This window comes from Eleginops maclovinus, chromosome 14 (genome assembly GCF_036324505.1).
Source record: "Eleginops maclovinus isolate JMC-PN-2008 ecotype Puerto Natales chromosome 14, JC_Emac_rtc_rv5, whole genome shotgun sequence".
In the NCBI taxonomy this organism is placed as follows: domain Eukaryota; kingdom Metazoa; phylum Chordata; class Actinopteri; order Perciformes; family Eleginopidae; genus Eleginops; species Eleginops maclovinus.
In genome coordinates this window covers 4,566,841-4,579,583 of record NC_086362.1, presented here as the reverse complement: position 1 = coordinate 4,579,583, position 12,743 = coordinate 4,566,841, and the positions used below count along the sequence as shown (strand labels likewise).

The 12,743-nt window shown below is 41.5% G+C and overlaps 2 protein-coding genes and 1 non-coding gene across 4 annotated transcripts; 1 reads left to right on the top strand and 2 right to left on the bottom strand.

Annotated features, from left to right (window-relative positions):
• Positions 1–409: 409 nt before the first annotated feature.
• On the bottom strand, positions 410–6,378 carry si:ch73-335l21.2 (RING finger domain-containing protein). 2 transcript variants are annotated; one of them, XM_063900608.1, is made up of 3 exons: positions 3,366–6,378; positions 3,146–3,265; positions 410–1,563 (listed from the first exon to the last, which is right to left on the bottom strand). In XM_063900608.1, exon 3 carries the CDS (start codon positions 1,520–1,522, stop codon positions 872–874), a length of 651 nt encoding a protein of 216 aa, XP_063756678.1. In that variant the 5' UTR covers positions 1,523–1,563; positions 3,146–3,265; positions 3,366–6,378; the 3' UTR covers positions 410–871. The 2 variants fall into 2 exon arrangements, with proteins under 2 accessions (XP_063756678.1, XP_063756677.1); XM_063900607.1 differs by having other exon boundaries at positions 3,142–3,265; positions 3,366–6,375.
• Positions 2,251–2,332, bottom strand: trnal-aag (transfer RNA leucine (anticodon AAG)). Its single transcript has one exon. It is a non-coding gene; the product is annotated as a tRNA-Leu (tRNA).
• si:ch73-335l21.4 (E3 ubiquitin-protein ligase-like) lies at positions 5,509–7,194 on the top strand. The gene is made up of 2 exons (XM_063900609.1): positions 5,509–6,013; positions 6,837–7,194. Exons 1-2 carry the CDS (start codon positions 5,581–5,583, stop codon positions 6,893–6,895), a joined length of 492 nt encoding a protein of 163 aa, XP_063756679.1. The 5' UTR covers positions 5,509–5,580; the 3' UTR covers positions 6,896–7,194.
• Positions 7,195–12,743: the final 5,549 nt, after the last annotated feature.

Genomic DNA, 12,743 nt, shown 5'->3' with positions numbered 1-12,743 from the left:
TCTGTCTGTCTGTCTGTCTGTCTGTCTGTCTGTCTGTCTGTCTGTCTGTCTGTCTGTCTGTCTGTCTGTCTATCTATCTATCTGTCTATCTATCTGTACAGCACAGTGTATCAGTGGAGAAAATCTTTTTGATGCTTCACTTCAACGTTGCAGCTGGTAGAAGTGGGTTTAGCTCCACCAAGCCTATATTTAGTTTGATAGAATATGCCACAACATTTGCTCTGATTTAAATCTGGTACTGACATACTTTGCACAAGTATAACAATAGCCTACAGTACAACAAAGGAAGGATTTAAAAAAAAAAAATAGGAACACAATAAACATATTGCACATACATTACCTTCTGTATAACACAATTAAAACTGAACGTGCTTGCAGTATTTCTACGCCACAAAAGAGAGGCACAATGTGTGTGTAAGGTCGCTTTATTCAAACATGTGCATCTGCAGGACAGCTATAATCTTTATAATGATATTAAAAACAGGCACAAAGAGAACACTTTATAAACTCTTGTGAAAACAGAGCAGATTTAGTTTTAGTCCTTATTTAAAATGTTGATCTCAGCTCATACATCACCAAATACACCACTAGAGGGAACTCTTTATCAGTCTATCAATAATGAAAGCGCAACAAATATGCAGTACACAAGTCAGAATTGGTGTAAATGGGTATTTTATAAATAAAATGTGGATATAAATTGGTCCCATAACAACAGGGTAGATAGTGGTCAAACATATATTCAACTAAATATAATGGAAAATAAGTTTGTGTTTAAAATTCTCTTCCAAATGCACGTGTCAACCTTCTTTTTACAGTGCTTTATATCATAATATACTTCATAAGCTAAATGTGCTATAAGAAAAGCTTCCTATTAATGATTCCTGTTAAAGAAATGTGGCCCAAACACCACCCCGACCACGCACGTGATCACAAACAGCACCCAGAAGGTGACGGCCAGCAGCTGCACACAGAACAGCGTCCTTTTGCTCTGCTCCAAGACTTCCTGTTCCCCCACAATGCCCGGCGCCGTCCCGTACGGCCTCTCCGGGTGCATCTGCTGCACCCGCAGGCTGACGGTGGGCAGGATGATGAAGCGAGTGTCCCTGCTGTCGCCCTCCAGGGACAGCACCACTCTCTGGGTGATGGTGGCCAGGTGTGTAGCCATGGTCATGGGCAGGCGGTAGGCCATGGGGGGCAGCCTGGACAGGATGCGGGAGTTGCAGGGTAAGGAGAGGGCGTCCCCTGAGTGGAGAGGGGTGAGGTGGCGGCACAGGGGGCAGGGGATGGCGGACGGGCTGCTGGGGTTGGAGGGCTCGCAGGGGCAGAGCTGGATCCTCTGGAGGCACTCGGTGCAGAAAACATGCGTGCACTCCAGCATCCGGGGGCTTTTGGTGTACTGGTTGTACTCCTGGTAGCAGATGGGACACTCCACATCCATCGGGTCCCCAGGGGTGCTGCTGAGGCTGGGTGCTGCAGCAGCTGGGTCCCCTTGCTGGGTAGCAGGGACAACATTTTCTGTCATGGTGGATGCAGTTGGTGAAGTAGAGGAATCTTTGCTCAAATCTGAAAAGAGAAAACAAATTTAGGGCACACCGGAGGCCTACGTGGCTTTTAAATGCCAGGATCTGCTCTCCCTGGGATATCACTTTGTGTCTTCTTAATTTTATGAACAGATTCCACAGCCCATGAGTCATAGCGTTCATCCATGTAACCACTAAACCATCCAACGTATAACCATTCCCCCCCACATACTCACAATCATCCATGTGCACACTCAGAGTATGTGCAGGAAGTAAGGGGGAAAAAAACAAGCAAAGCAAAAGCAGAGCTTCGAGAGGAAGTAATAAGTCAATGTAATGATGCTTTCTGCATGTGTGCACGTCCACTTTTCTCCATGTTTTTGTTAGGTCATTTAAAGGGGTACTCAACTGATTTTGGATTTGACTGCAAGATACGAAGCTCTTGTGATGTTAGTTACCTCAGCTTTATGCAGAGAGGGTTCAACCATACAGAATCGGAGGATGAAACCCTCTTTATTAGTCACATACATGCACACAGCAGAGCACACACAGTGAAATTGGTCCTCTGCATTTAACCCATCGTAGTACTAGGAGCAGTGGGCAGCTATCGTGCAGCGCCCGGGGAGCAATGGGGAGGGGGGATTGGAGGTGTCCGGTGCCTTGCTCAAGGGCACTACGATTCCCAGTCCAAGCCCCTACTGACTGAGCCACTGCTGGACAAAAAGCACTCTGGCAGCGGTGGGATTTGAACCCACGCCTCCGAAGAGACTGGAGCCTTAATCCAGCGCCTTAGACCGCTCGGCCACGCTACCCACATTTGAGTTGCATCACGGTAAATGTAGAATCCAACATTTTGTACCACAACCTTTACGTGAGACTACAACTGATATGACTTTGAACAGATTTGACTAACTCATGGAAGTCTAATAACAGGCATTTTAATACATTTAAACTACTGATGTGAAGATTGTGTCAGTATTTAAATGTTTACGAGTCATATATGTCAATGTCAAAAAATAGTTTCATATGTTTTTCATATGGATACGCCTTTTCGCTTTCTTGACAGGCGCTATTTCAGGATTGGTACCACTCATTTCAATGGATGCGACAGTTAGCAACCAGTTAGCTTAGCATAAAGACTGCAGATGAAGGGGAAAGCAGGCCTGGCTCCAATTAACTACCAAAACATGCAAACTGAGGCCCTTTAACAAAAGTTAAGTTTATGTCAATACGTAGACATGTAATTTTTCCCACTTGTTTTTTAGTATTCATGCTGCGCCAACTTGCTAATGGCTTTATACAAACTTGCTTTGCTGACACCCTTTTTTGTTTATTGCTCACATGGGACAACCACTACGCGCGGATTGTTGCTTAGCAGAGGTGGTCTCGTGTGAATTGGTCCATGGCAACACATTTCAAAACACATTAGAACCAGATAAATAATGGATGTTAAAATCCAATGAACAGGAATGAACTTTTTGTGACATTCAAGTTGTGACAGGAAAGTGTTAAACAAATAAGCCCCCTTTTATCTAGGCCAGCAGGTTCAGTGAGATTATATTGAGAGCCACTGGCAGCTATTCATCCGAACACCTAAGAAGCAGATAAGAGAGTGACTTACCCACCGCACAGCCCTTTGATCAGAGAACACTTTGATGCCCGCCTTCAGTTCCGGTATATCCTCTCGCACAATTCATACTTCTCCTCATGCTGGTACAGATCTCATCTTGGCAGTGTCTCCCTCCCTGTATTGTGTGCACATTAACAAGTTTCAACCTTGATATCCTGTAGCTACGTGGATGGAGCTCGGCTTACAGGCAGCCTTCTGTTTTCCCTCCGTCTCACCTGATTTTACTCGTCCTCCTCTCTCATGAGGCGTCTCTGTGGTTTGCTCGGCAGTAATTAAACCCTTGGTGATGTGAGGGTAACTAGGACACACAAGATAGTAAATGACAGATTCTCCATATGATGTTATTATGCTTCCACACAGTCAGCATGAAGGGGTTTTAAAATAGTAGTGTGTGGCTAAGGGTGTGATTATTAACATTGTACAGTTTCCTTAACCTTGATTTGAAGTCATCTCACATTGTAGTGAATCACATCTATGACTTAAAACTTGTAAAGGTAAATTAGTGACAGTTCAGAGCATTGAGTGATTACCCAAAGTAATATTCTGTTTCACCCTCATCGATTTAGTTTTTAGCTTGTCCTGTACAGAACGTGTGTATACGCAAACTATGCTATTTAAACTACCAGTCTGACTCTGATTTTCTAAAACATAGAGCTCTGCTTTTTTTAGTAAAATAGTCCTTAATGAAAATGAAACATTTACAAAAAATATTGGATTAGCTAAAAGGAATCACTGTCACTTAAAAACAGAGATATTTAAAGATATAGGTTTACATGTTTTCAAATCCAGACAATCTAAAACTCAATAGACAGATTTTTAAACTGACTTAAAACTGACACCATTAGGGAAAATTGAAACAATAACCAAGACAATAAAGATGTTATGAGCAATATCAAAGTCTAGATTTGCTTTTCCTGCATTTCTCTAATCTTCAAACTAAGTGTCACTGTTGTTTTGGGATGTCTCACTCTACGACTCTCTAAGACACACAGTTATTACAGAAATCTAAAATCTGTCTCTTATGTTGTTGCTATCACTAAAGTACAGTACAGAATGTATTGTTGTAGGACAGGATAGACATTTCACGTAGGTAATCCACAGTTCCGTGAAATCGTTCTTTCTTTTACGGTCATTTACGCAAAAAAAGAAAGAGAACCTTTTACTGTAAATATTATGTTGTTTACTCAAGAAAATCACAACCACAACCACACACACACACACACACACACACACACACACACACACACACACACACACACACACACACACACACACACACACGCACACGCACACGCACACACACAATTTGGGATTGTCTGCCAAGTTTCAGCGGAAATTACCATGAAAGGAGTTCATGCTGAAACAACTGACAGGAGTAGGATAGTTGTTTGGGGATTACCATAGTGAATACACTGACGTCACACACACGCACATGCGCACAGACACACGTGTGCACACACATACACACCCCCTGCAGTGTCAGTGGGGAGTGCCTGTCGGATAAGAAGAAGGGATATCGTTCCCATATTCTTTTACTGGACTTTAAAAAAAAAGCAGTTTGACTGTAAATACGGCCTCCCAATGAATGAGTCCAAATCCAACAAACTGAGATTAATCTTTAACATGTTTAGTTATGCCTTAGGTCAGCTTGATCTGTCCTGGGTCGGGGTCACTCAATCTTTAACTTTGTATAAGAAAAACCCAAATAAGTTGTATATTCAAGAAACGGTTTTCGAGAAGGAATGTTAAATATAATTGTCTTAATGTCAAAGGGGTTATTTATGGAACAACTGAAGTGAGGATGTGATGATCACACAGTGGAAGTGGCGTAGTAAGACTGGGGGACTTTTTTTGCTTTGTGTTTTGTCCTTTTTACTCTAAAGACTTTGGAAGATGTAACATTTGTGTTAAAAATCACAATTATTGATTTTTAAAAAATGTAAACAATTGGACTTGGTAAGCATTATATTCCTGGTCTTTCTGATACAGGAGATATTTCATATTTATTTTATTATATATTTAATATTTTGTTTATTTATTTAGTATTATTTTATTAAGTCCTGTGTTCTTTTAAATCACGCAGCTATGTGTTATTACCTGGGAAATTGTCTTTGTGTTTGTGAATCACTTTGAGTTTGTGTATGAAAGTTCTATATAACGTTTGGACTTATTTAGAGTTGTTGTGTGATAAGTTTCCTTATTCAGTTTTTTTAACTAAAGGAAATGTAAAGGCCTACATGCTTTTTATCCCATACACAATGTTTGATTTCATTACGTCATTTATGACGTCATTTAATGACTCATACGTTTTATTTGGCCCACAGATAAAAGAGTTGGTCACCTCCTCCTTCCACGTACTTCTGAAGTATAAAGTCTGGACACATCACCTCTTGCCTCACTAAATTCTGACTCAACAGACCAGAAAGCAACATGTGTTCAGAACAGGAGTGCAGGGTTTGTTACCGGACATACAACGCGGGTCGTCGGTGTCCCCGGGAACTCCACTGCAAACACAGCTTCTGCGAGTCCTGCCTCCTGGCCCTTTCACGACCCCAAGGACCCATCGTCTGTCCGCTGTGTCGCCAAACCACCTCCGTCTCCGGGACGCTGAGATCCGAGCTGAGAGTGGACGAGAGCGTCATGGAGCGGCTCATATCCTCGGGAGTCCTAGACCAGGAGGAAGAGCACGATAACCCGGAGGAAGACGACTGTCCTGGTTGTTACGACACCGAGGAGTTCCCCGAGACTCAAGCCGAGGAGAGCGACGCCTCCCCCGGCTCCAGAGGCAGGGTGCTCCGGCGGTCGTTTAGGAAAGTTTGGCGGTTGTTCATTGGGAAAAGCTCACCGCGGAGGGGCGGAGAAAGTAAGTACTCTGTGGTTCAGAAGTGGCATTGGAAGTGGTAGCGTGGGGGCGGATAGCGAAGTGAATAAAAGTTAAAGGGAGAAATTATTACGCAGTTCTTAAAGTTTGGTAGTAACAGTAAGTGGTGGAAGAAGTCGCCTAGTGACTCAGACTATGTAAAAGTAGCCTAACAATTAAAAATAGTCAGCCGTGGAAAGTAACTGGTCGCCTACTTGTACTTGAACTAACTGAGTATTTTATTTACTTCCTGTTTTGGAAGCAAATGTACGTTTTACGACACTAATTTTTTTTACAAATGTATTAACTAGTTACTTTATACATTCAGATTTGGACACACTAAACGTTTAATCTGATTATCTGCTGTAGATTAAACCAATCCAACATTATATTTAAGTAACTAAAACCATGAGCGAGTTCACAGAAAATGAACTGTACTTTTTTTTTTGAGTCCTTTTACTCCTAATACTTAAACTACATTTTCCTGATCGTACTTAAAGGCGTTTACCTAAGTACCATTCTCGATGCAGTACTTTGACTTGAAATGTAGTATTTTTACAGTGTGGTATTAGTAAAGAATCTGAACACTTTTTCCACAACAGAAAATACTTCATTTATGGATATACATTGTAGGCTTTTTAATAGTGTAAGTAAAAGTAGGCACTAGTGACAGTAGGCTTTTGAAATAGCCCTTTGTTTTTATTCAAGAATATAAAGTTGATTTGCTTTGTGATATAGTTCAATATTCACACTTAAGGGTTCAGTTTATAAAATCTTCAATGATGTAGTAAACATGGTTTCTAACGTGCCTTGTTTTTCTTTACAGACTGTATGACCAATGACGAGTTGAGGAACATCGCCATGATGCCCGGCTTCATGTTTTAAGGAGTCCACAGCTTCAGTTACCCTGGACTTTGTGATACTATATTTATTTTCAATGGTTCTCATTCGCAACATGGACTTGATGATGATGATGAAACCTTACTGGCCACGCAAACACAGCCAACAATAATTTAAGTCAGCTGTTCAGATTCCTGATTGCTACTTTAAATGATGAGCACTATGAAGCTGTTGAATTTAAGGCCTATTTATGCACTTATGTGTTTAGTATTAATATTTTTGATAAATGTATTTAATTAAATATTGTTACATATTTATTGTAAAATAAAAACATGTTGTTTCAACTGACTGTGAAGCTTCTTTCCTCAGAGTTTTGGGTGAGTCAATGTGTGCAAAATGTTAAAAAATATATCATTGCAAGTAAAAGCATGCTTTGCAAAATAAAATTCCCAGTGGAGGCAAACCTAGATGTATAACTGGGGAAAAGAGATTGAATAATTAAAAGAAGTATTTTGAATTAAACATGCCAAAATGGGGAAACTGGGAGGGGAGGTTACTTGACACCAGGTGCATAGCATTGCATCCAATCAGACTCAACCAGCAGCAGAGCTTGGATCTCCAACTTGTTTGAGAAGTGAATCACATGGCTTGACAACTCTGCTAAAACTTATTTCTGGTTATTTCTTTGGCATTGATTCAAATCCCTTGAAAAATCCTTCCATCATGTTACGAAATGCTGCTCTCTCCTCAAGGTAGATATCAATTGTCAAGCTTTTTTGCACATGAAGCCAAACAAATTGAAAAAGGGTTGATGATTATTTTTGAGTGACAGCCTCACAATTCTCATGAATAACGTAAATACTCCTGTGCCTATTCTTTTTTTATCTTCTCCTCCTGCAGACCGTTGTTTGCCTTTGCTCTGGTCTGTGCGGCTGTCATGTCGTTAATCATGTGTTCAGAAGCTTCTAGAGGTGAGCACAAACAGGCTAGTATCTGCCAGGATCAATCCTGCTGTGTGTGCAGTTTCTGTGAGCTAATGCTTTTTTTTAATAGCAGAAAAAAAATAGCTAGGAATTTATTGCCACATTTCTCTTGGCAATTTGACAAAAAGGTAAAAGAGGTAATGATTTTGTTTGGTATTTATAGCATCGTATGTCAACAAATGTAAAAATGTTTTTGATTGAGTCATTTCAGGTTTATATTTAACTAAATTGAGGCTCTAACGAGTATACAATATCAAAGACAAATTGGTTTGCCTGTATAACAGCATTAGAATAAATCAATTTTTTCTCCTTCAGCAAGCACCATAACAACCCCGGTGAACAACGGAGTGAAGCACAAGTTTGTGAGAAAACTGTATATTCCACGCAGTCAGCACAATCCCCTCTTCACTGGTCTGCCACCAACTCAAACTGGGACTAATAGGTGAACCTGAGACGAGCGGGAATTCCAGAAAAGCTTCGTCAATCATGTACCAACGATCAAACCCGGCACGGTTTACAGAGGGCTTTCATTATAATCAAAACAGCCCAGATAACAGAGAGTCCTCAGCAGGAAGAAACACAGTGCAGAATTTAAATAGGGCAGCAAACAGTTACCAACCACTCTCTGGTAATTCATACAAATCAAACTCAGTGATCATTAGAAAATCATCTCTAAAAGAAGCTTCCAGTCCCTTTCATCTAAGCTCCAGTCCGTTACAAGTTTGGGATGCTCAAAATTCCTACATCAAAGAAGAAGCTCACAGATATGCCTCCCCTTCTTCTTTTTCATCCCAGACTGGTAGATATTGGAGTACTCCACTGCCAACTTCAAGAGGGAATTATAAAGAGGCTAATGAGCCTGCTGCATCTGGGGCACGGGGTAAATTTTTCGGCTTCTCCAGTCAAACCGCCCCTCATTCGCCATCAGTCAGCAACAGCTTAGACGCCTCTGTTATTAAAAGCATCCCCAGCCCAGAAAAGCGGACTTCATCCAATATGGATTTTTTCCAGAAGTTAAACTCGGTGAGCGGCGGTGAGCTGCCAAGAAACAAAAAGTTCCAGTCATATCTGTTCAAGAACTCCCTGACCTCTTCTGCTGGACATGCAAGTGTTCATACAGCCACTAGTGATGGACCTGCTGCTTTATTCCCAACGCCACAACGCTCTTATTCACAAGTTTACAGAAGGTTTTCTTCAAATGTTAAACCATCACAAAGAAAAGCCCAAACTGAGGAAGTAAAACAGCTCCCTGATGAGGCACAACATCTGTTAAATAATGCTAATATGGCCCAGTATGGTGCTAAATCAGACCATTTTAGTAAATATAAAGACACAATTCAAATCTCTGATCGTCCTGCTCCAAGGAAAAATGCAACCATTCGAAGTGTAGACCCTGTTCCTCATGCAGATTTCCAGGGTAACTATACAACTGGTAGTGATGAATCCTCAGTAAGTAGTGATACAACCACAAGGGGACCAATTCATGCTAACAAACCTAGACAAGTCGTAAAAAGCATCTATGGCTTCAGAGGATTTAAAAACCCAACATGGAGAGATGTGAAGGGCCAAATCTCTAATGAAAGAACCAACGATCAAAGCTACAGCTTGGACCAAGGCAAGGACGCAAATATACACCCTTCTTTCTCTCCAAGGTTTAGCTTTGGCTGGAGACAAACGGCTACACCAGCCAAACTTGAGAAGCCCCCAATAAGTCACCTTCATCCTGACACTTTAGATATCGTCAAAACCAAACCTACTGAAAGGCCGTTTAAAACAGGAGTTAAGGAAACATCAAATATGCCACCTGAAGCTGATGCTCGAAGGCCGTTTAAAAGCTACAGAAGAATATATGGTCTCAGAGGATTTAGTATTCGACCACTCGAGGGAGCCAAAACTGTTGAGCCAGAAAAGTCTGCTAAAGTCCAGCAAGGGTTTAAAAATCTTCAACCTAGAAGCCCACAGATATTGCAACATGCATCCACAGTGAACCCAAATGAGCTCAGCAGTGAAGACTTTAAACCAACTTTAAAGGAAGCAGGAAGCACTGAAACCTCATCAGACACATACCAAAAGAGACGCAAAATCTACACGTTGTTAGGATTTCAGCCACTTCATAACAGAATTGGAAATGCTCAAGATCACATAGCGTCCTCATCTTCTCTCAGATCAGACGGAAGACCCACAATTGAATCCAGCTCAAAATCTGAGCCAAGAATGCTGACCAAAGTTGTTGGAATGGGCCCGATCTACAGTCCCACCAGCAGCACTGTGAGAGGCACACATGTGAAAGGAAATGGAAAGAAGCCCAATGGATTCACCAACGAGTCTGGAAAGGCATTCATTCTCAGGCCGCCAAAGCCCCCCGCCAGGGTGGTGGCTGTCACCTACGCCGATGTTCTTGGAAGTGCCTCCTTCAGTGGTGTCACAGCTACAACCCAGACACCAGTCATACCGGCTGATAAAGAGTACTTTCCAAACGCTACAGCGGAGCAAGAAGAAGGGACGGGTAATTGGACATTAGAGTCTGAAGATGCTGAGTTCAGGAGAGATAACATGAGCAGAGGTTCTGAAGAACATGAGGAAGAAAATGTTAAGGGAAACAGGTTTGGTGTTAGAAGGGAAGAAGTTGACAGTGACGTGGAAACATTGGCTTTAATCTTTGACGATGAAGGCAGTGTGGGTTTTAATATGTCTGATGTTTTTTCAACTAACACCACAAGGATGCAGAGGCTTAGTGAGGACTTGTTAGTGCTGGAGGTATCTCCTTCAAGTCCCAGAACTGTCCTGTACTGAGAAATGGGAGAAACTCTTGGCAATGTCATGTGTCCTAATCCCAATAAAATTTGGAAAAGTACGTTTGTGATTTTGTTCTTTGGCAAACAATGGCTGCTTCTGAGCAGAACAACTGAAATGATTGAATGACTGGTGTTGTCTACAAATCTTACCTAAGCATGAAATTGATTATTAAATCATGTCAATAAATAACTGTTGTAATTGTTCCAAGAATAGTTTGGCATTGTGGGAACAGTAACTGGACTCTGAGGCCGAAAAAAACATGAACAGTTATAGAAATCAAAGAATTTGTTTCATAATTTAATATTTAGTAATACAGATTTGGCAACTCTGTTTCTGTTTGTTTTTTTAATCTTTCCTAGGAAAACTCAATATCTTTTAATTTTCGGATGTTTGTTGGACAAGTCGTCAAGAAAATAAATAAATTAGCTTTTCAAATACTTCTTGGAGATTTTAGGGTTGGTTGTCCCATTCATTTTGGTGGAAAACACCCATCTGGCATGGCAAGCAGATGCTTACAAGAAACGCTGACAATTAAATGTTATATGTACCGTAAATCATTAATGGTTTCTATTAAACTGACATCAACCAACTCTTATAAGTGGAAAATTCGGCTGGGGTCAATCATGGATTTCGGCAGGCATAACCTTAGCCTCATTTGGCAAATATTTTCATAATGCAATGTCAAGAGCGATGAGGAAAAGCAGAGTGAGGACGTACTTGAGGCTTTTTATAAACGGATTGTATTCCCGTTCCTTGTGTCCTCATTCCCATGCAAGCAGCGGCTATTCAGTGTGCTGACACACATTTTCCACCTCCTCTTTCTAGCTTACAAGGAGCTTTTCAGCATGCTGGTCTCTGGGTTAACGCTGCGAGATGGAAAAACCTGATTCCTCCCTTTGTCGGGAGGACTTTTAGTGACTCTGCCAAGCCATTAATAGGCACACAAAGGGGGGAAAACAAGTCATTATGTGGTTACTTCCTTTTGATTTAAGCCGGTTATAAAATACAGACTGTAGTGGGGTTTGTTTGATAGTTTCAATCACAATGAAGTCATCATGTTGCTGTCGTCTTAACTATAGCTCGATGGCAACTTAATCGATATGGATTAAACATACAGTATATTGACCTGATCTCCTTTTACAGCATGACCGAGGTGCTCGATGTTCCACTAGATGGCGTTCCTAATCCATTTTATTTTCCCACTGTGACCTCAAGTACTGATGAATGAAGAAGATCTCATGCTGTAATATTTTGGCACGCAACATAAACTTTGAATCAAAATGAATTTAAGGACAGCAATATGATATATTTCTGATCTTTCTTCAAAACTAGATCAAAGTTGATGAGTTTGCTTCCGCCCTTTTCCAATCAACCAATCAGGAGCTTTGTTTCAAAGGGCACTGGGTCCACGCTAAGCCCACATCACAGACCTTAACCGGTCCATTCACACCACCTGACCCTTCACCTTTTTCCTAGTCAGCCAACGCCACCCGAAATACAAGTTCCACGCTTGCCCTCCATCTACAAGCTCAAAGGGGCCCCCAGAGAGAGGAGAGGGTGGGAGGGTTTGAGGGACGTGTCAGTCAAAGTTAAACACATTGTACATTGGATTAACACCCCCCCCCCCACCACCACCACCACCATCACCCCTTTACAATACCCGTGGAAAGACGGACCTTCCACTTTCCCATAGAGCCTATAGGACTTAAGGTGAGATGACGTGTTGCACAATAAAAACTTGACTTTATTTAATGTGAAAGAATGTCACACTTTTTGTTCGGACTTCATATTATTGCTTTCAACCAACCTAATATAGTTATGTGAAATCAATTGACTTAAAACTTTTAATTAAAGTCAACTTTTGTTGGTGTGGCATGTCGAGGCGTTGGCCTGCATGTCGGCTCCTTCAAAGTTCCCCCCTTTCTGCACCTCCTTTTGTGTATCTGAGTGTTTGTGCATCTGGTTCACACACTCCCTTTCCTTTTTTGTGTGTGTGTGTACTCGCCTATATTATTCCCCCTGTGTGCGAGTGTGTGCGTTTATCACAGACAGTGTGGTGTTCTCTTGCAAAGCTGCCCCCCTTCTCCTACTGTGAGGGGAATTCTGTACCATGT